Genomic DNA, 22,247 nt, shown 5'->3' with positions numbered 1-22,247 from the left:
TTATAAAAATCATTAAAGATTTCACAGCAAAAGGCATGTGGATTGTTTGACAGGTTTTTCCAGTTTTGATCATGCTGATAATGTAGAGGCCTTAGAAATGTACGGATCTAATATGACAACTTATTGCCCTGGCAATTCATTTATTTCTGTCAGGACCACTATCATCAAAGATGATTGACATTTAGCATAGAGTTTGGATTGGCGGCATTGACTTTATTCACAGCAGCGCCATCTTTGATTCTCTTCAGTGGGTTGTACTGTTATTTAATTTTTCGTATTGTTCTGTTGACGAAACACTGCAAAAATATAGACAAAGTAGACAGAAAAAAAAAACGACAACTTGAGCTGTGGAAAATTATAGGTGATCTAGGAGCTTTATACAGCTTTTTACAGCAGATGCAATTGAAAACACAGTAAGTGAGGCTTTCAGGGATAGACTTGCTGTGTTTTTAATGCCATTATTGAACATGACTGATATCTTCAATACATTCACGTTGGTTCTGTTCTGTTTACCCTAAGGGGGGTTATCTCTGCTCTCCCTGCTATTATCCCTGCTAGGCTGCACGGAAGGGCAGGGAGTTCTTGTCCAGAACAGAACCAACATGAATGTATTGAAGATATCATTATGTTCAATAGTTTAATTTACAACACAATTCAAGAAAAATGAGTCTGATTCGAAGAGGAATATCAGAAGGCCAAATCCTGACTGGATGAAAGGAGGAGCTGGGGATGGAGGAGGGTAATTTGCTCCTGAGCAACACGATAAAGCTGCTGATGATACTGAACGGACCTTATATAGAATGCTGTGATAGGCGTCATATTCCTGTGGATCAGCTGAGAGTCAGCTGATGCGAGCTTAACTGATGTGACCTGCCAGAACTGACGCTACGCTAGATTTTAGTTAAAGGGATAGTTCACCCAAAAATAAAAAAATTCCAAACCTGTAGCCTATGAGTTTCTTTCTTTTGTTGAACACAAAAGAAGATATTTTGAAGAATGTCGGTAAGCAGACAGTTTGACTTCCAAATACTATGAAAGTCAATGGGTGCCATCAACTGTCTGGTTACCAACATTCATTAAAATACTGTATCTTCTTTTGTGTTCTCCAGAAGAGAGTAAGTTATACTGATTTGGGACCAAATAAGGGTCAGTAAATGATGACAGAATTTTCATTTAAATTCACAAAAACCTTGTTCTGTTTGCTTGGTTTTCATTTTTTGGAGCTGTTATCCAAATGCTGTTATTATTTTTGACAAGAAACAATGTTTTCCAAGTACCCTGAGAACATTTTAATGATGCAGTCATCTCATCAGTTTGAGGGCATCTGAGAGCATTTGTACATCTCCTGTCTCTCTTCCTAACAAGCTCCTCGCTTTAATCTGACCCCACAGAGCACTCAAAAATACCACAACATGAACTGAGATTCACAGTTTCCAGCCAGTCTCTATGGTTACCCCAGATCAGGTTCAAGAACAACTCACATCTCCGTTAATAGCAGCCGAGATGGATTATTACAATCAAATTTAAATGTCCTACCCTTTGTCCGTTCTCACCCATCTCACCGGGCAAACCTGGAGGTCCAGGTGGGCCCTGAGAAAAACAACATGAACAATAGGGTTATTAAAAACAATGAAGTGCACAAAAATGCTGCTTTTTTTCATAAACAGACCATGAATGTAATGTACAGTGATCTCAAAAACTATTTGGACACTTGAGCCCTATGTAAAACGTCTGAATGTCATTGCATTAGATATAAAATATCAAGTATCATCTACAATCAGGAGCTTTTCTCAGAACTTGACATTTTTTCTCCAATACGTAACTTTAAAATTAAAATTAGTTGGAAACAGCATTACATTACAAAATATATCTTACAGGAGGTCCAGGGGGGCCGTCAGCTCCTGGGGGTCCTCGCTCTCCTGGGATGCCCTGAAAACCACACACACACACAGTTTAGAGAATACTCTGAAGAAGCAAAGGTAGACTCCTCTTCTAAAGAGATTTTACACTTACAGTCTCCCCTTTGAGTCCTGCCAACTGAACCTGAGGAAAAACACAGATGAGCAACTCAATGCAGCTGTTTTACAACGTAAAATCGTTCAGTTATGAATCAACTGTCTTACTGCATCGCCAGGTATTCCAGCAGGACCTTGTTCACCCTATCAAACAAACACAGAGATTATAAAGCCACATTTGGATGGTTTAAGCAAGAGATTTATTCAATGCTGGTTAAAATCCCACAAATAGTGATTTGATATTCTGAGTTGTGTTAAACTGTCTATACTGCAAGCTGCAACGTCTGACATTTTTGTCATTTCCTTTGGGAATAAGTACATGAAAGTGTGTGTGAGATAAAATGACACAGACTGGTTGCATATTTGAATGGGTGTCTTTGTGGATGAGCGTGAGAAAAACAGACATATCATACAAAACTATAATTTTCCAAGAAAAAAGATTGGGGATTTTATGAGAAAAAGGGAAGAGTAAAATATATCTGGGTGCGTCTTCAAGTACTAAAGAAATGAAAAATGTGACCCTGGATCACAAAACCAGTCGCACGGGTATGTTGGTGGCAATAGCCAACAATACATAGTATGGGTCAAAATTATCGATTTTTCTTTTATGCCAAAAATCATGAGGATATTAAGTAAAGATCATGTTCCATGAAGACATTTTGTAAATTTCCTACCATAAATATATAAAACATTTCTTTTTGTGAGTGAATGCAGCACAATCGCCAACATAAATTAACAACTTTAAAGGCAATTTTCTCAATAATCTTGGCCAAATATTGTCCTATCCTAACAAACCCTACATCAATGGACAGCTTATTTATTCAGCTTCCAAAGTGATGTATAAATCTCCATTTCAAAAAATTGACCCATGTGACTGGTTTTGTGGTCCAGGGTCACAAATAACTTTGAAAATGAGACTTAACTTTAAGTCATATGGGTTTTGGAGCAACCTGAGGATGAATAAAAGACTTGCCCAGATCTTTAAAAGCAAAGAAACCATCCCCCCCAAAAAAAAGTGTCCATACCTTTTCTCCTTTGACTCCATTTGCTCCAGGAGCGCCACTCAGCCCCCTAACACCCTGATTTTAGAGAAAAAGAGCGTGAAGTTATTTAGTTCAAACATATAGCAATACTTGACTCAAGCTCACATTAATATCTTCAACATCCAGCGCACACGGTATGCTGAGCAAAATGGTACATGACAAATTATATACATTATAGAATCCTCTGAACACTTACTTCTTTTCCTGGAAGACCTGGTTTACCTGGAAACCCGTCTAAACCTGGTTCGCCCTAAACAACATTCGAAAGTCAGACGTCACTGAATGGAAAATTATGTAATAAAAATATATACACTACCAGTCAGAAGTTTAGGGTCAGTACATTTTTTAAATAAATTACATTTAAAATATATTAAAATAGAAAAGTCATTTTCATTTTTGATGATATTTGACAGTATTACTGTTCTTATTGTATTGTTGATCAAATAAATATTTATCATAAGAGACTTCTTTTCAAAAAATTAAGAAAATGACCGACCCCAAACATTTGAACAGTATAAGTAATTTTTAATTATGACCTATATTCTGCTTACAATTTCTAAATGCTAATTTCATGATAGTTGTCTTGGTAAATGACTATAATTTTAACAGCATGCAATTTGTTCTGAAATTTGTTTCTGAGAACAATTAATTATTTCCGTTAGAATACTGTCACATGTTTCTATGTTTTTGTCCCACAAACAACATTTAGGTTTGGAATGAAGCGAGCCTGAGCGACTCCTTTAACATTAAACTACTTATATTTGTCTAGACATGCTTTTTTTTTTTTTTTTTTTTTTTTTTTTTTTTATACAGACAACAGCAGCAGGAAAATGAGTATAAAATGACAAGCTCTTGAAAAACATGTGTAATATACACTACACAGAGCCTGCTGTTTCAGATCAGGAATTCAGGAAATATAACAGATGGTAAATGAATTTGCCTGATGTATTTATTTTGAGTTCAAGGCCATTTCAGTTCAAAAGTTAAACCATTCTCGCAAAAGTATAATCTGATATTTCCTGTTTTGATGAACTATGCATTGGTTCTAAAAATATTCCTATTTGCTCCATTTGCATTGGATCACCAGTATTTATCTTTAAAAGTAATGCATTTTTCCTACCAAGGCAAACTAAGCTGGTTAAAGCTGAAATATGTACACTATATAATAATAATACAATCTTTGAAATTTAGAGTAAAAAAAAAAACAGCTATGATAGCCAGACCTTAACTGGTAAAAATGTTAGCAACATTTTAGGTTTTATTAACTTTCAGTTAAAAAAAAGTGTATTTCATTAACTGATGCAATGTTAACAAACCAACCCATTAAAGGGATAATTCACCCAAAAATGAACCTTTTTTTGTTACTTACTCACCCTCATGTTGTTCCAAAACTATATGTACTTCTTTCTTCTTTTGAACACAAATGAAGATATTTTGAAGAATGTTGGTAACCAGACAGTTAACGGCACCCATAGACTTCCATAGTGAAAAAAATACTATGAAAATCAATGCGGTCTGGTTACCAACATTCATTAAAATACCTTCTTTTGTGTTAAAAAGAAGAAACAAATTCATACAGGTATGGAACAACCAGCGGGTAAGTAAGTAATAACAAAAGTTTAATTTTTGGGTTAACTATCCCTTTAATGCACTAAAATTTGATTTGATAATGTAAAAGCCACATGTAGGATCAAAGTTCTTCAAAAATAGCTTTTTCCTCAAACTGATATAATACTGATAAAAGGCGCACAGTGTCGCACAGACACAAAGCACCATCATGGTAACAAGCATGACATTTAAATAATGCAATAAAACACAATTAACAAGACAAGATGTTACAAAATCCTAATGTACTGTATAACAAATAACAAAAGATTAACTGATAACCAAAGAAAATAGGAAGAAACAATTATTTAAATAAATAAAAAAACATCAAATGTAAGGTGTCACAGGGAATTATGGGACTGGGAATGTCAATGTATGGTTTTTCACTGGTTATGGTTTTTCATAGGTTGACTTTTTTCCAAAAACTGTGAATTTAATAAAAATTTTACAATGAAATGTCCAATTTGATTTACTGCAGTTTTCACCATATACAGCAAGGAAACTCATTACAGTTTTTACAGTCACATTCTCACAGTCTTTCACCATTAAAATTGCATAATGTTTCAACTGAGTACTTTTTCCACGTTAAAATATCTAACATAATAAAATAGATGAAGTGTAACAATGTGACTCCTGGGGGAAACACTCCAATGGTGTGAAACTAACCTGTATGAAAACAATCAGCATTTTTGCGGTTCCATATGCTGTCACTAGTGGCGTACATTTGCTTTAGCATTAACTCCTAAGTTTGTTTCAGAAAAGTCAAGTTTGTCTGAACAACCTCAGCGTGTGTGTGGAGGTGTACCGTCGGACAGACTGTGGAATGACGGTAATGCTGTACCATGTGAAACGGTCTGGTTGCACACCGCCCCCACAGAACAGGATATATGGAGTCTGCATCAGCTCTGACATCTGTTTGAGTTATCAGTCTGCCTGCGGACACTGCTGAAATACTCCCTCTGTAGCGTTTGCATCTGACAGGAATGGACAGTGCTTTTTGACAATGACTAGTTTGGACTCCGTCCAAGTTATTACAAAGCATCAAAACTAAAACAGGGGTGCTGACAAGGGGAAGACAACCGGGAACATTGTGCCAGGCCTTGAAGTGGGTGAAAGAGGCTCTGCAATGACAGACTAAACTACATTTTTACATTTTCTGAAGGCGATGTGACTGCTGTGCAAAAAATCTGCGGAATGATTTAAGATGTCTGTAGTGCAGGACGAGTTATGTGCCAAAGTTCCGCGAGAGGGGTTTAGATCACTAGGCTTATAATGATGTTTGTGGTAACATAGTTGTTATGATTGACAGGTGGCAGTCATCATTTACCCTATCTCCAGAGGATCCTTTGTCTCCTTTATTTCCGGCACCGCCCTGATGAAAAACATAGCATGCTCTTAATGTTACAAACACTGCAGCAGGGTTATTAAAGCTGAATAAAACTAAAACCATAAAAACATTATAGTTGCTTGGAACATTTCAGCTATTTTAACTAGTTGCCAAAGCAACATTTCTTATTTTCATTTAGTTTAACTTGTTGTAATAGAACTGCACTAAAACTGAGGTACATTTTTATAAAAAACTACATAGACATATACAAGAAAACACAAAATAAAATGACTAAAACTTTAATATACTAATATTAAATAATAATGAATAAAAGCCTTAATTCAATCTGTTCATCATATAAAGCGTCCCTTCAGAATATTTGTACTAAACTTATATGGATTAGTTTTACAAACTCTTTATGAACAGCTTCAAAGTGGTAGTTGCGTAGCTGTAGCTGTCAATGGAGGAACTTAATTTGTGTTCCGGGTTTGGGTTGACATGAGGGTGAGTAATTAATGACACATTTTAATTAAAATTTTTGGGTGAAATAACCCTTTATGAACTAACAATTGTTAGATACAAACATTCATTTGTGAGAAATGAAGTTGCAATTGTGAAATATAAAGTTTAAAAAAGTACGTTTTTATTTGTTTACTCTGAGGGCTTCCATAATCATCAGTATAAGCAGCTGATTTAAATACACACGTCATACTTACAGACACCCCTTGAGGACCTGGTGCTCCGGGCGGACCAGAATCACCTTGGATACCCTGAATTAATGACAGTAGAGAGCTGTATAATCTAACACTATGTTATGTTTTTGTGCAATATTTTAAATTTAATGTTGATTTGATTTTATAGGTAACATCCACAATTGTTCAGACTGACCAAAGTGGTCATATTTTTTCACATCATTTCATATTAAGATATATTTTTAGAATGATAACAATCTCTTGGAAAAGTTTGTGTTTGACACTTTTAACTCTTCTGTCTAAAGGTGGTGATGTTTTACCTTTGGTCCGAGAGGTCCAGGTAACCCAGCTTCACCTGAAACTCCTCGTTCACCCTGTTCATCAGCACAAACATGACATGATTGGTCAATAGTCAATACACCGTCGAAATATACCATCAACTTCACATTTTTTACTCACTCTTTGTCCCTTATCGCCTTGTTTCCCAGCCAGACCCGGTAAACCATCTGATCCCTAAAAACACCCAAATAAACAAAAAAATGATGTATTTTTATGAGGAATGAGTCCTCTCTGCGATGGGAATATTTAGACGACAGCTGATGCAACCGAGGCTGCATGGGTGTGGAAAAATAAAACTAACCAATAATATCACAGCATTCACAAACCAAACACAATGTACAATATCAAGTCCAGGTCTATATTATTTTCGGCTGAATATTCGGATTCAACTGAAAATATGTTATCATTCAAAAGTTTACTTATTTTACAAAAAAAAAAAGAAAAAGAAAGAAAAAAGAAAGTGTTTTTTTTTACTCTTTGTCCTTTGTCTCCGCTGGCTCCAGGTTCACCGCGCTCGCCGCTGTCCCCCTGTGGAGAGAGATGGAATTTCAGTATGGCTTTGCACTAAGATGTCACATGACTCCTGGACGTGACAACGTTTCATCCTTTGGCGTGTGCTGTACATGTTTCGATGGGGCCAAATGCATGTGAAGCACTAATTACTTTCATTTACATAAAGTTCAAAATGTTCCAATGAAAACCTGAAAATCTGACCTGAAGAGCTTATCAAAAAACATGACCAAAAAACCACCCAACAAAAAAAAAAAAAAAAAAAGTTTTTGCTTTAAAGTATCAGACATAATCGCAATATTCACATCATCATGACAAAGAATATAGACATAGACAATAGACAAATATAGACAAAACAAAGACATACTGTAAGGGATTTTAAATGATGTGGAACGTCTTGTGAGATCACAATATAAAAAGAGGCCAACAGCAGTCAGTGTAGTTTTCTAGTCAAGGCAATTAATCACACAACTAAACCACTAAACACCACTAAGGAAACCTAAAGAAGTAGTTCCCATTATATCTTGCCTTTCAGACGTCTCGTGCACTCCAGGGAATCTCCTGGAATTCTGAGAGTTGAACAGTACAAGAGAAAAGCTTTTATGACCTGATTATAGTAACGACTTCACACGCTGCCGCTTACAAGCCTGATAGTCTATAATTATTCTCAAAGTTCTTTGCACTTTGATAAAGCCAAACGATCAAAGATAAACACCATCCAGAGAAATCAACGCAACAAAACAATCACAACGTAGAGAGCTGGCAATCTATATAAAATGTATACCCGATACAAAAAGATCTTTCAAATGGTAGGTAACAATCATGCTACCTTCTAAGTTAGCTTTTGGCCACTTTCTAATATAGCACTTACAAGAAAATCCCAGAATGCATTGCAGCAAACTCAGTTAAAAATATATAGCGGACAGAGTCCAGATATGGATTACTGAAAGCATCATTAAAAATGGTGTAATTAAGCATTGAATATTGTAAACGATACGTAGCACCATGTGGTAGCATCTCTTTCTGCATGTGCACCATGTCAAAAGCACATGTGCGAACTACTGCACCACAGCACAACTCAGTGTGGAAGATGACAATACATGACAGCGTTTGAGAGCGACAGAGACAGAGACAGAGACAGAGACAGAGACAACACCTCAAACACAAACATGCGTTTGCGGCATCATGCACTTTAACCAGCCAACTCCTCCATATGCTGCTAGCTAACAATATAACACATGGATACTCGTGAGTACACAGACACACATTCACATACACAGAATGAACGCACACATACATACACGCATGGACACTCGTGCAAATCACTGACACGTAAATACACACACAAATCATGCATAACAATAGAAACGTTTGTGTAAGGTGGTCTTAGCATGTCGATATGAGGTTGCTAAAGTATTCTGGGTAGTTACTTACTGGCCCGTTTGGCTAGAATTCCTCCTCATTGTAAATCTATGGGATTATTTTATCTAATTAAGTTCATTTTTCTTTTCTTACCCTTTTGACATAGAAGATATTTTAAAGCTACACTGTGTAGGATTTTCTCCCATCTAGCGGTGAAATTGTTTATGACTACCAACTGAATATTACTTTCTAGCCCCTCCCATTCCGAGGGCGTTTTAACTCCTAGAGTGGCCGTATTATTTCAAATCTGCCGGCAGTCGCGAGTAATCTCCCCCTCGCATTCGTCACGGTGCCACTGAGTGTAAAAACGCGAAAGGCGAAGCTCGAATTTCCAGGTATGTCCCTCTTTGTCTAATGTATTCAAGATGGATGCGCAACATGGCTTCCGCCATTTGAGCGACTCGCTCGTATGTATTCTAAATTGCAGATTATACACTTAGAGAATACTTGATACTTGATTAGTTGGTTGAAGTGATTACACATTAATGAGAATGTATAATTTTGAAAGAACAAAGTGTTTTTTGCTAAAAATCAACTAAATATTACACAGTGGAGCTTTAAAGAATGTTGGTAACCAGACAGCTTACTATGGGAGTCAGTGGCTACCGTCAACTGTTTGGTTACCAACATTCTTTAAAATATATATATATATTTGTATTCAACAGAAGAAAGAAACTCATACAGGTTTAGAACAACCTGGGGGTGAGTAAATGATGACAGAATTAACATTTTCGGGTGAACTATCCCTTTAAGAATGTTGAGATATTATTACTGGAAACCAATATAAAAGCACTGAGTAAGAAACGAATTGTTTGCCGTGTCGAAAAGTAACAGCACACCTAAGGGTTAGTTCTAAACTAGAAAGTATGAGGAATAGTAATTGTTCAGCGTGTTTGTTTTTGTAATTGTTAATCTGCTCCAGCACAGTAGGGGTCAATATTCACATTTGCCGTTTCTAGGTCGCCCGCAGGAAATTCCACTGACCAATCCAGCATGCAACATTTTTCTAGCTGTGGGCGTCGGCTGGCATCTAAATTTGCTCCAGTGGAAATCTCAAAATAACACTGGTTTCGAGAAGTCTTCACAGATCAAATGAGTGAAATCTGGACATTTACTGATATGGCACTAAGCACAGGTAAATGTTTAAATAATGGCCGTTTCCGCTCTGTTCCCCACACCACGGTCGTCTAATTCTCCCGTAAGCACCTCTGACTGATGAAGCTAATTATGACATTATTCTGAGGTAATTCTGCCCTGGAGTCTGTCCGTCTGTCTGTTTTAAGCGCTGTGAGTGGGTGTTCAGTGCGCAGCTTCTTGTTTTGCATATCCTCTGAGGTTGGCGGACCCATAATTCTGCTGTTCAAAATATGGTATCCGTATTGTTTTTGTGTCAATTTCAACAATTGTTTCGGAATCAAGGGTAGAATTAAGTTTTTGATGAAAACGACAGCAACACACACGTGCACAAACAAACACACACACAGACTAAACATTCACTGTGCTTTGTCTATCTTGAGGAGTTTGGCTGTTAAATTCATGACCTTACCTTTTCTCCTCTATCACCTTTGATAGAGACAGCCTGGCCCTGCAAATAATCAATCAACACCGATCAATTATTCTCCAGGCCCAGAGAGATGGAAGCAGATCAATATCATGTTTTTCTCTAACTTGTATGTGAAAATCAGTAAACATTTCTAATATTACGTTCATCTAAAGAGTTAATGAAGCATTATAAGAGATAGTATGAGTGTCGTACACGTTCTCCTTTCTGCCCTTTGAGCCCTGGCGGTCCTTCTGTCCCTTTAAGACCAGGATCCCCCTGCAGATGTACAGTTTACGCAAAGAGCCAGTGAGGAACCCGTCGGAAATGCATCCAGAGACGTGCAAAAGCATATTAAAGTTGTTGTGACACTGAAACACTATTTGACCTTTTCACCCTTGGGCCCCGTGGTACCCGGTAGACCTGTCTCACCCTGTAGGATGGGAAAGATTGAGAGAGACAGCAAAAGAGAGAGCAATGAGGGGATACGTTTTGAAAGTGGAGGTCAGAAATCAGAGAGTTTATAGAATGAATGCATTACAAAAAGGAACTAAATGCATTACAAAAGATAGTTCAGATTTAACAAAAAATTGATATCCAGCCTTATGTCTTTAAAGAAATGTTACAGGTTCAATGCAAGCTGATTTCTTTAAAAGCATCCATGACACTTTTGATTTACACAGAAAATTATTTTGACAAATGTCTTTAGGGCGAGACTTTCCTAAGGGTTAAAACAAAAAAAATACAAATAATTGATATAAAGTAAATGCGTATGTATTCTTATGTACAACAAATCTGTTATGTTAGATGTATAAGTTGAAGTTAAAATACTGTAAAGGGAAAATTTTATTATCATTATATTATAATTTCATCATACTAGTCTCATATTCAAATGTTTAATTTAATTTTAAAGTCCTGTGGCTATACTATATGTACTGTAAACTTAATTTTTCCTTGCTTTTACAAGTTATTTTTTTGTGGTAACCAACATGTCACAGATTTTTGCTTATAGAACATAAAATATTCCTTATTAGCATGACTAAAATTTCTTCAGCACACAATTCAGAAAGTCCATTTAGTCTTTTCTTTCTCATGTACTGTAAATACGTTTTGGTTACTGTACAGCATCATAAGGCTAATCAATTTTTTTGCATGTTAAACATGGGGGTTCACCAGCATGACCTTTGACCTGGAAGTCTTACCCTTTCCCCTGCAGGACAGGAGCAGTTGACCGCGGCCGGTTTCTTCTGCTCAGCACTTGTTGGTTTTGGGGTGGGCAACGGGACCGGGGGAGCCTCGGTCGCCAAAGATTGTTCACACTGAGTGAGAAGAGAAAGTGAACGAGGAAACGGAAAGAGACTGAATGTGTTATGAAAGAAAGAAAGAGAGAGGAATCGAAGACAAAAAGGATTGCAGAGCGGCTCCAGATTATGAGTATGAAATTCTGGACACTGGACAACGAATATTCCCCATCATCATCATCATCATCATCTTCATCAAGGACTAAAAACAAAGACCTTTATAGTGCTTGTACAGTTTGAAAGCATACGTTTTTGCCTTATTATCCAGGTGATGTGTTTACATATTCTTCTTGAAGACATAACGAGGTGAGAATAAAGGTGTGTGTGTGTGAGTCAGATGCACTTACTGGTCCACCAGGGATATCGCAACACGTCTCCTGCTCAGATTGTTTACCATCACAGTAGATCACCATCCTCTGGAGGTCAAACTATAGAGGAAAGACAGGATTGTATTAGCTGTGATTTTGGTTGACTTAAAACTCCATAAACATATGGTACAGTTCAAAAGTTTGGGTCAGAAAGATCCAAAGTATCTTATGCTCATTTATGGGATCAAAAATACAGTAAAAACTGTAATATTGTGAAATAGTATTACAATTTAAAATGACTGTTTTCCATTGTAATATATTTTAAAATGTAATATATTCCCATGATGCAAAGCTGAATTTTCAGCATCATTAATCCAGTCTTCAGTGTCACATGATCCTTCAGAAATCATTCTAATATGATGATTTGCTGCTCAAGAAACATTTCTGATTATTATCGTGCTGCTTGATATTTTGTGTGTAAACCGTATTAGATTTATTTCAGGATTCTTCAATGAATAGAAATTATTAGAAAGTATTTTTTCTTTAAAAAAAAAGAAAAGAATTGCTGACCTTAAACTTCTGAAGACTGATGTATCATCAAATCATGAACGACTTTTTTACCATGCTTTTTAGAGACTACTATGATGGTGTTCTGTCTATGAAGTGCCATGCAAATACTATGGTATAAAAAATAATCTAAATGAGAGTGTGTATAAATAAACCTAAACTTGGGTGCTTACATCAATGGGAACGCTGTCATAGAGTCTCTTGCCGATGACAGTCTTTCCCTGGATGTCAATGTCTTCTCTTTCCTCTATGGGCGCCGTGTCAATGTGCTTGCAGTCCAGGAACAGGGACACAGATTTGGAGTCCACCCTCATGCCAATCTTATGCCAGTTGCGATCAAACAGGTTTTCCACCTCTGGGTTCTTAAAGACTGCCCGGACCGCATCTTTCGTCAGGCCCACGGCGTTGTACTCCACTGCCTTGTTCTCTCCATCCAGACGGATGGACACCTGGAGAATATACGTACAATATATTTGACATAGGTTTTATTTGGTAACAATATAGAGCAATTCAAATATCAGATCCTAAATGACGGCCCAGAATGAGTTGTCCACACACCTGCGGGATGCCGTATTTGTCATAGACCTGCCACAGGTACCAGTCTTCCTTACGAGAGGTCTTCCTGAACTTAAATGTGGTCACGAAGGCGTATTCATCAGGCAGACCCTGCGGCAAGACATCTCTACAACACAAGAGACAAAGAAAGCTTTGTTAAAAACTGCAGAAAAAAACTACATTCAAATAAAGTGATTTTTTAAATATTCCATTGCAAGTAATGATTCACTTACTGTGTTTGCTGGACGATGGGCACGGTGCCGAGTCGGACATACGGGGTCTGACCTGGCTCAAATTTTTCTCCAAGAAAATCTCTCACATTGAAGTATTCCATCAAATCAAAACCTGAGACCAGAGAAGAAGAAGAAACTTTACATAAACTGTACACTTGTCCCCAAAATGTGATTGGTTGATTGGAACATTGCTCCAGAGGAACTTGTTGTACTGTTGAATATTGTTAACACGATTTTCCATCAATGATCACTAGGTGGAGCCCAAGAGACAGTTCAAAATGACAACATACTGAAAATGAACTTCTCCTAAATCTTTCTTGAAGCAGAGAATTCACTCGTATAAACAAAGACATAAATAAGATATAATATAATAATGCAATAAACAAAAGGCCTGTGTGCAATGATATAGCTTCTACGTTTTTGCTAGGCTAGGCACATTTGCTGATTTAACACATTTCATAAGGCAGTGCTTAAAAACTCCATACACAAGTTCTGTTTAAGTTCAAATATAATTTATTATCACGTTAATTTTAATTGACTCAAAATAATGCATGCAATGTGCAATAAAATTGAATTATTTATATTATGACACAATGTATATAATATGTATGAATTGTATTCTAAATACAAATTATAATATAACATATATATATAAATTATGCATAATTTATGTATTTTATTTTAAATGTATATTTTTTATTATATATATTCAAATACATTTTTGTATTTATCGCATTATTATATATTATAATATTATTTATATATTTCCACCCTTTCTCCAAACAGCTTGTAAGTGTAAGTGTCCTTACACAGGTCAAGCTGTGAATATATATATCATAAAAAACAGAAGAAAGTAGGTCAGAAAATGATACAAGGGACATGAAACTAACAGTTAAATAGGAAATCATTTGAGACAACATTCAACTATACATTTAACATTATTACACACAAATATTTGACCACAAAATGCCATGACTGACCAATCAGAATCACATATTCCAGAAAGTAATAATGTAATATGTAATAAACATGTAATAAAGAAACATAAACAACGACATAAATGGAAAAAAAAATCACAGCAAAGAGGAAATTACAGTCAAATTGATCAGCTGTGTTTTAAGTGTTTTAATATCTCTCCTCTGTATCCACGAGCAAAACAACATGCCTCACTCGGGCCACTTTCCACATTCACACACACAAAAAAAACCCCATGCCTCTGGGAACAAACATGACATCATTGTTTTTTAAAAATAGTGAAGTGGAGCTGTGTGTGTGTGTGTGTGTGTGTGTGTGTGTGTGTGTGTGTGTGTGTGGATATCAGCCCATTAATTAACGCTTTAGATCCGCAGCCAACACTCATTAAACTGCACTTGCTGCACCAGATGTTTTAAAAACCAACCTTTCATGTGCAATTACGTCAGTGGTGCTCCAACATATGTGTGTGTGTGTATGTGTGTGTGTGTATCTACTGAGGTTGGCAGTATTGGCCTTCTACCCTAGTATAGTGGCCAAACCAGGGCACTCCTTTAACCAATATATAGTCTGTCGCCATGGCGATGCCAGTGGGGCGCTGGGCGTCGCCTGAGGAAGAAAGTCAAGGGTCGATCTGCGACACACTAACGCTGGTTGAGTTAAACGTTCAAAACAGCTGTCGATACTGTACATGAACCACTGATGGTTTGTGTATATGTCGCCTATTAAATCTCACTTTCACTTGATGAATTCTCATGTCGTTTTCTTAGGGCAGGTGTGTTCGTGTCAGCAAACGGGGGCTCTTTTAAACAGTGAACGATTATTTGAACTGAAGGATGTTTGGAGTTGTTTAACTTGGTGGTAATGTGAGAACGTGCAAGTCTAGGCCAGACTGTGTGTGTGTCTGTGTCTGTAATAGAGTAACAGGTGGCTGAGAACGTAGAAAGAAAGCAGATACCCTGTTAACAGCCAAGTACAAAGAAATGCATAAAACAGCAAAAGCACTTTTCATCTTTCGGGATTTTTTGAACAAATCCCTCATGGTTTCTGCCAGGTCAGCATTATAGGGGGCCGTTCACACTTTCTTGTGTTTCATTTTGTGCAAAAGCATCCGTACATCTCAATGCTTTTGCAGTCTCTTGTGCCATGAAAGCTGTATCAAGTTAAAAATAAGTTTTCAAAACATTGGACCAATAGATGAATCAATATTTGCATATAGAGCAAGTATAGTGTGATTTGCCCCTTAAAGGAATAGTTCACAAAAAAAGAGAGAAATTTGTCATCATTTACTCACGCTCTTGTTTTTGACACACAAAAGGAGATGTTTAACACCCTAAAAAGTAGCCCAAATTACTTATTTATGGTCTGAAGCAAAGAACTAAACAAAGTTTTAGCAGTTGTTTGCAGAAAATATTGCTCTAAAATCTCTTTCTCATCACATGAGAACCAATGCTGTTCAAGATCATTGACATCAAACCTGGTTAGATTGTCAGCAAATAAAAAATGTCAGGTATTTATGGCAAAATACTTTAAATACTATACATATAGTATTTATAGTATACTATAATGCCAATGCCAAATTGTATGTGGCTCCAGCTGTTCGCTTCTCAGCTCATTTCCACAACTCTGCGTCTCCATGCGCCAGGCACGACTCTCTGACTCTCTCGATAGCGTTTCGCTTGCAGGACCTGTAATTTGGGCCTGGCGAGTGAAAGCGTATAATCACGAGCGAGTCTTATTTTAAACAGTGAGAGAGCGAGGGTTCTGTGGCGCGGCACAGATGAGCGCGTTACGACGCATGACTTTGATCCGAACACATGGGCACTCCAGCACACAACGCGACGACCATAGAAACCAGTCCCCTTAAAGGAGAACTCGGCAACTCTAGCGAACTCTAGTCACTTCTTCGCTGATTTTCCCTTTTGTTGTTGCATGTTTTCCCCACGAGCTCCCCCTACAGCTGTGGTGGGGCGTATATTTCACAACACAGTCGTAAAAAACTCACTTGCGGCAGCCTCCTCCCCCTCTCTACCGCTGCTCATGTGCGTTTGTTTTGATCGGAGCAAGCCAACTGTATCGCGTGGAGCTATGTCTACCGAGGTGGGTAATCTGGTAATACATCATACATGCGTGTGTGTTTATGTCGAATTGCCGTAAAGCAATTTGTGTTTCGCGCTCGTTCTCGTTCTCGCTTTCGCTTCTCACGAGACTTCCAATTTCTATCTTGCCGGGACGGTAGTGAACAAGTTGCAAGGTTGGTTTTCCGCCTGGGAACGCTGGGGGGAGCGGGGAAAGTCACCAATATCACCAGAACAGGTTGTTTAACCATCCAAATGATTTCTAGACAGTTTTATTAAGTTAAAAAAGCTACCAAGTTCTCCTTTAAGTACAAGATGTCAACGCATAAAAACGCTAACGGCAGCGTTTTAAAACGGTCACAGTGTGTCATCGTGACAAACTTCTGTGGTTACAAACAGTCTTTGATCCAGACGCATGCGCTAAAAGGACATCTTAGTGGTTTGTCCCCTCGGCATTTAGTTGCACACGCGCAATGTTTTTGAGATGCTTAAAAAATAATGAAACTATTAATAACGCATCTTGAGACCCATCATTCTGTTTAATTTCTTTGCCCTCAACCTTTCCGCTTTTAAAAATCGTCCGTGGCCGCGCATGCGCAAAACATGTGATAAACATAGCCTATATTATATTCCAACAATTTAGTTGGAATCACTTTCATCAACAAAATTTCCACAGGTGATGGATAAAAATATTGACAGCCAATCAGAATCTATCCTCCATTAAAGAGCTCGATCATTTAAAGTGGCAGACGAGAAAACTGCAGCGCGAGCTTAGAAAAAACATAGCTAATGGTCAGAGGATGCTAATGTTGTTATCATTATACGTTATAGTTATCTTTATGGTGATTATTTGGTATGAACGTGCCTTAATACATTAGTAAAAAGCTATGTTGAATATATGAACGATAAAAATTAGTGTACTTACACCCCACAATGCAGGCAACTCCATTGATTTAATGGTGCATTGCAGATTTAGAAGAAAACAAGGGTTTGTGCACCAAAAGTTGAGAAAAGTTCAAATGCATTCTAACACACTGATGATCAATGAGAATTTCAGAGATGTCTAGTTATGCTTTCAGAAATCCAATTTACTTTATACTTGAACTTTCCAAACCCTCAAAACACTTACACATTTGTCAAACACTCTAGCTTTATCTAGTGTGCAGGTGCTACAAATAATCTAGTTTTGTATTGATGAAGTTACTTTACAGATGCAGTCTTGAGTCAGCAACATTTTATGTCCATTTCGGCCTTGCTTTGGCCAACACTGACGTTCCAAACTTCAGAAACAGCATGCAGATGTTGGCAGCTTCAGCGATTGTGACATCTCATGTGAACCTGGAATTTCCCTGAAGATTTAGCTTGTGTTGTTCTCTTGAGTATCGCAGATTACAGGAGCAAGACACCATAATTAACACTTACAGCCACCAAAGGAGGAGAGATCTAGTCTAGTTGGTGCATTCCAAAAGAACTGCAACCAAACATATCTAAGCACAAACGTCAAGAAGATGATATAGGAACGATGAGGAAAGCGCAGTGACCCACAAATGATGTTCAGACATGGAGAGATCACACCTTAAACTTCACCAGAACACCGGAGACAGCACTTTTCCTTATTATAAGTAATTAGAGTCAAGTGGACCACATTTCAGAGACTTTAAAAAAAAATTTTTTTTTTTTTAAACAATGCAGATATAAAATATGTCAAATGAAGAAACATAAATCATTTTCCAGGGTTACGACTTCTTTTTGGGATTTATCAAGAGAGATCTGAGCAATTAAAACATGACCCAAACTCATCAGATTTATGAAAAACAGCTCTCTTGACCATTTTGTACATACAGCAGTGTCAGTATATGCCTGCAGTGAATCAGTCCTTCTATTCCGCACACCCCTATAGCACCAGATTGTATAGTCATTTTCTTGCACAGGTAAATGCTCTCTCTCTCTGTTTTGGTCTGGTTTCTTACTTAAGTTTGATGAATTTGAGTGGGAGTCTCGCAGAGGAACTCAGAAACCCCTGAAGACCCAAACACAACATCCCTCCAGATCTGTGTAATCACTAAAGAACTCCACGTTTCTTAGAACAGAGGAGGGCAAAATGTCTCTTATTTTGAAACATCGATGTCTCGCTGCAATGTTTCATGTTTTAAAGCATAACCTTCAGGGAAAAGAATGCTCTATTTCGGATCCAAAAGTGCTTTAAATGTAGAAACTAGGCTTGTAGTTTGTGGTATTAATACTTCCATCCACACAAAAAAAGACTCTGAAGTGCAAGATTGGGAGTCCATGTGTCAGAATCATTATGCCGTGCACTTCTTCATTTATTTTTTGACTGGAAAATAAAATACAGTAGGGGTTATTTTCATGTAACCGTATAACCGTGAGAGGAAGAAAAGTTTTAGTTTTCTCACATCTGAAGATGAAACATATATTAAAGGATCATAAAATACCAGTTTTGAGATGTTAACGTCGCAAATGATGGAAGACAATACATTTTTATTTAAAAAGCCAATTTATAACAAATGGATTTAGAGCTGCAACAAGGTGAGCTGAAAGCATCTCATATCCTGAGAAGTTGCTGTTTCATTATTATCATTGAAACCATGTGAACTTTTCCTCAGATGCAAACAGTGGATTGATATGATGCTGAGGGCCTTTCATGACACTTTTAACACCACAGCACTATGGGAAGAACATGGACACATTACCTGGGACCTCTGTTTGTCCAGCACTGGTGCTGTTCGGTCTGAAACGGCCAGCCTGGACTTTCATGTTGGGACACAGAACATCTGTGGAGAGAAACACAACATTTTTTGGATGGCAAAACGACCTTAGGAACTACACAGCTCTTCACAGGTGCTTGGATCATATAGAGCAATTTATTTCTACAGTTAGAATAGTAATATTTTTAGTCCTGTTCGGGTTAATATGATGAAATTTCTAAACATCTGCTTTCAGTAAGTGCAGACTTCATCAATAAATCATATTGTGAAATATTTTTTTTGTTGTTGACATTTTATTGTACTGGTTCCAGGTGCCCAGGCAATCTGCCGTGGTATTTCGCCCGTGACAAACGGTTTCATTCACGATTATTTAACATTTAAATGTTTTATGTTATACAGACATAATTAGGATGAAAATAGATAGAACCTTTTTTCTATCTATGAATGAAGGCACTTCTTTTTCACATATAAAACTAACGAATGAGTTTTCTTTGAAATCTCAATTGCTGTTAGCAAACAGGTTTAAATAGAGACTTTTGCCTGACATCTGAATAAGACATGTCTCTTCTAGAGTTTCAGAAGCAAAATAATAATGTCTCAAAGTCAAATTTGCAAAGGTAAAGTCTCATAAATCATAAATCTCAAAATGAACTACAAATGAAAGATAGTGTTACTTTTCAGACACGCTGATGCTGTGATTGACCAATCACAACAGACTGCGCTTTTCGGAAGGCAAGTTTTTAAGAAACGGAAACTTAAATAGAGCGTTCAGAGAGAACAGGTGCTGGAATAATGAAAATTAATAATTTTTTGAACATTAAATGATGTAAAAAATATTCCAGTGGGCCCCATAAACAAATTTATGGACCTTTAAATGAGCATAATAGGCCCTGTTTGAAGCTTTTTAGGAGATTTTTTGAATGATACCGAAATAAGAATGCCATAATGTTTCTGAGCAGTAAACATTGCCCTCTTTGAAGAGGTATGATTTTACTGGCAGCTGAAGAAAATGAACAGTTGAGAGTGACTTTCACTGTAATATAATCCATCTTCCTCTCTGTGCTTGAAGACAGACTGTTAGAGAATCCTTCCCAAGCCCTCCAGCGAAGACATGGTGGCATTGGCACATAGAAGTGGGGAAAGTTACAGGTTGGTCGCAGTGAGCGTAGAGTTTGGTGGAGTGCAGCTATGCTAACGTCACAGCGGTGATAATTTAGGCCGTACAAACGGGCAGATTTCAAATGGCGACGCATAGCTAGTGACAGCAGTGATGACAGGAAGAAACGTAACACCAGCAGACTTGCTTTACTATGGCATCTGTGATGAGGATGTGCTATTTGTAGAGAGGAACTTGCTAGTGCTAAGGAAGGATGCTAATATTAGCTTAGGATGACTGCTTATTGCTTTTGATGCTTTTGTGATTCCCATTCAATATATTCCCATCACTCACGCACGCACGTAGCTGTTAGCCAAAAATAAAAATTATGTCATTATTTACTCACCCTTATGCCGTATATGCTTTTTGTGTATATATATATTTGGTCAAAAGTATATATTTTTGATGAATATTTACCTCTGCCATATACAACCAAGTCTGTCAAGCACCAATAAATCTGACTGTCAAGAGCCATAAAATTATGTCGTTAAGTTTTAAATGAGCAATTTATGATACTTTTGTGGTGTTTTTTGAGTGCTTTTTGTTTCTTTTTGGAACTTGACAGATGTGGATAATATGAGCAGTTTCTACATAAGAAAAAAAAATGAAGTTTGGAACAGCATGAAGGCAAGTAAACAAAACATTTTTCAGTTTTCACTGAACTATTCTGGTCATCATCCTGCTTGTGACTCATGACAGCAAAGACAAGTATAATCACACCAAGTGCTCAAACTTTAGTCAAAGTTTTAGGTTTCCTGGTGTAAAATCAATTTATAAAGTGCTATCTGATGTAGGCTTCACCTGAAACCTGAAAAAAGAGAGTAAGTGGGAATTCATTCTCAGACAGGATGTGACCAATTTTGAATCTTTAAATTTAAAATGAAAATGATGTGTTCTCATTGTATCCTTATCAAGTGGCTAAATCGCAGTCTCTTCCCTTGGGTGTTCACTGGTAGAATAATGCACAAAATCACACTATAATACCTAAATATGACATTGATCAAATGATTTCAATGTCAATGTCTTTTTATGCCTCTCTCTCTCTCTCTCTCTCTCTCTCTCTCTCTCTCTCTCTCTCTCTCTCTCTCTCTCTCTCTCTGTGTCTCTCTCTCTCTCTCTCTCTCTCTCTCTCTCTCTCTCTCTCTCTCTCTCTCTCTCTCTCTCTCTCTCTCTCTCTCTCTCTCTCTCTCTCTCTCATACGTGCACACACTCTTGGCATGAACCAGGCAGACGCCCAAACCACAGCGGCTGATCGCGTCCCTGACAATCATGTACAATCAGACCCTGTAATTTTCTTTAATCGCTCCTATAAAAAGTGCTTTGTAGCGTTTAAGAGGCCTCAACTTCGCTATGAATTCCACTTTACAGAGGCTGGGTCACTTGACACAATTACATCTCTGTCCGATACAGTGTCCTCAGCGTGACTCTCCCAAACCCCCGAGCGAGTCCCTGCCCTGATCCAAACATCACCCTCCTGACCATGAATAAATAAAGAGCTCAGCCGCCCACCCGGATAAATAAAGGTTGGAGAAAAGAGCACCTGGCTTTCTATATTTGAGTTGTATTCGTTATGTGAGCCAAGTTATTGCAGTAATGCGGACATCCATGTATCGTTTTCAAGGCGTTTATGTGCATAATAACTTGAGGTTTCTCTTTCTGTGTTACAGCAAACAGGTCTTGTTCCTGTGTCCACAACCTTCCTAAAACACAAAAAGTCAATCACTGACTATTATTAGCCATTCTAAGTCATGTCAGAACACTAAACTAGTGGGTATTGGAGTAATTTGGCAAAGTACATTTCTAGTAAGTTCATCACAACAACCGAATCACTGAGTCAGTGAGTTGAACCTGCAAATAA

General features: G+C 37.4%; 1 protein-coding gene across 3 annotated transcripts in view; it reads right to left on the bottom strand.

Moving 5' to 3' along the window:
• col22a1 (collagen, type XXII, alpha 1) overlaps window positions 1-22,247 on the bottom strand; it is a 52,907-nt gene that overhangs the window by 20,523 nt on the left and 10,137 nt on the right. For 2 of the 3 annotated variants that reach the window (XM_081377012.1, XM_081377011.1), the window contains exons 4-23: window positions 19,219-19,299; window positions 13,458-13,569; window positions 13,228-13,351; window positions 12,843-13,118; window positions 12,142-12,222; window positions 11,696-11,812; window positions 10,882-10,926; window positions 10,710-10,772; window positions 10,500-10,538; window positions 7,496-7,549; window positions 7,142-7,195; window positions 7,003-7,056; window positions 6,707-6,760; window positions 5,991-6,035; window positions 3,255-3,308; window positions 3,041-3,094; window positions 2,124-2,159; window positions 2,014-2,043; window positions 1,876-1,929; window positions 1,537-1,590 (exon numbers count right to left, since the gene is read on the bottom strand). In XM_081377012.1, coding sequence (XP_081233138.1) covers window positions 1,537-1,590; window positions 1,876-1,929; window positions 2,014-2,043; window positions 2,124-2,159; window positions 3,041-3,094; window positions 3,255-3,308; window positions 5,991-6,035; window positions 6,707-6,760; window positions 7,003-7,056; window positions 7,142-7,195; window positions 7,496-7,549; window positions 10,500-10,538; window positions 10,710-10,772; window positions 10,882-10,926; window positions 11,696-11,812; window positions 12,142-12,222; window positions 12,843-13,118; window positions 13,228-13,351; window positions 13,458-13,569; window positions 19,219-19,299 — 1,481 coding nt within the window. The remainder of the gene's footprint in view (window positions 1-1,536; window positions 1,591-1,875; window positions 1,930-2,013; window positions 2,044-2,123; window positions 2,160-3,040; window positions 3,095-3,254; window positions 3,309-5,990; window positions 6,036-6,706; window positions 6,761-7,002; window positions 7,057-7,141; window positions 7,196-7,495; window positions 7,550-10,499; window positions 10,539-10,709; window positions 10,773-10,881; window positions 10,927-11,695; window positions 11,813-12,141; window positions 12,223-12,842; window positions 13,119-13,227; window positions 13,352-13,457; window positions 13,570-19,218; window positions 19,300-22,247) is intronic. The other variant, XM_081377013.1, reaches the window with a different exon arrangement.

The sequence above is a fragment of the Scardinius erythrophthalmus genome (genome assembly GCF_964197995.2).
Source record: "Scardinius erythrophthalmus genome assembly, chromosome: 10".
Classification (NCBI taxonomy): domain Eukaryota; kingdom Metazoa; phylum Chordata; class Actinopteri; order Cypriniformes; family Leuciscidae; genus Scardinius; species Scardinius erythrophthalmus.
Note: the sequence above shows the minus strand (reverse complement) of the source record. Positions and strands in the feature narration are given on the sequence as shown.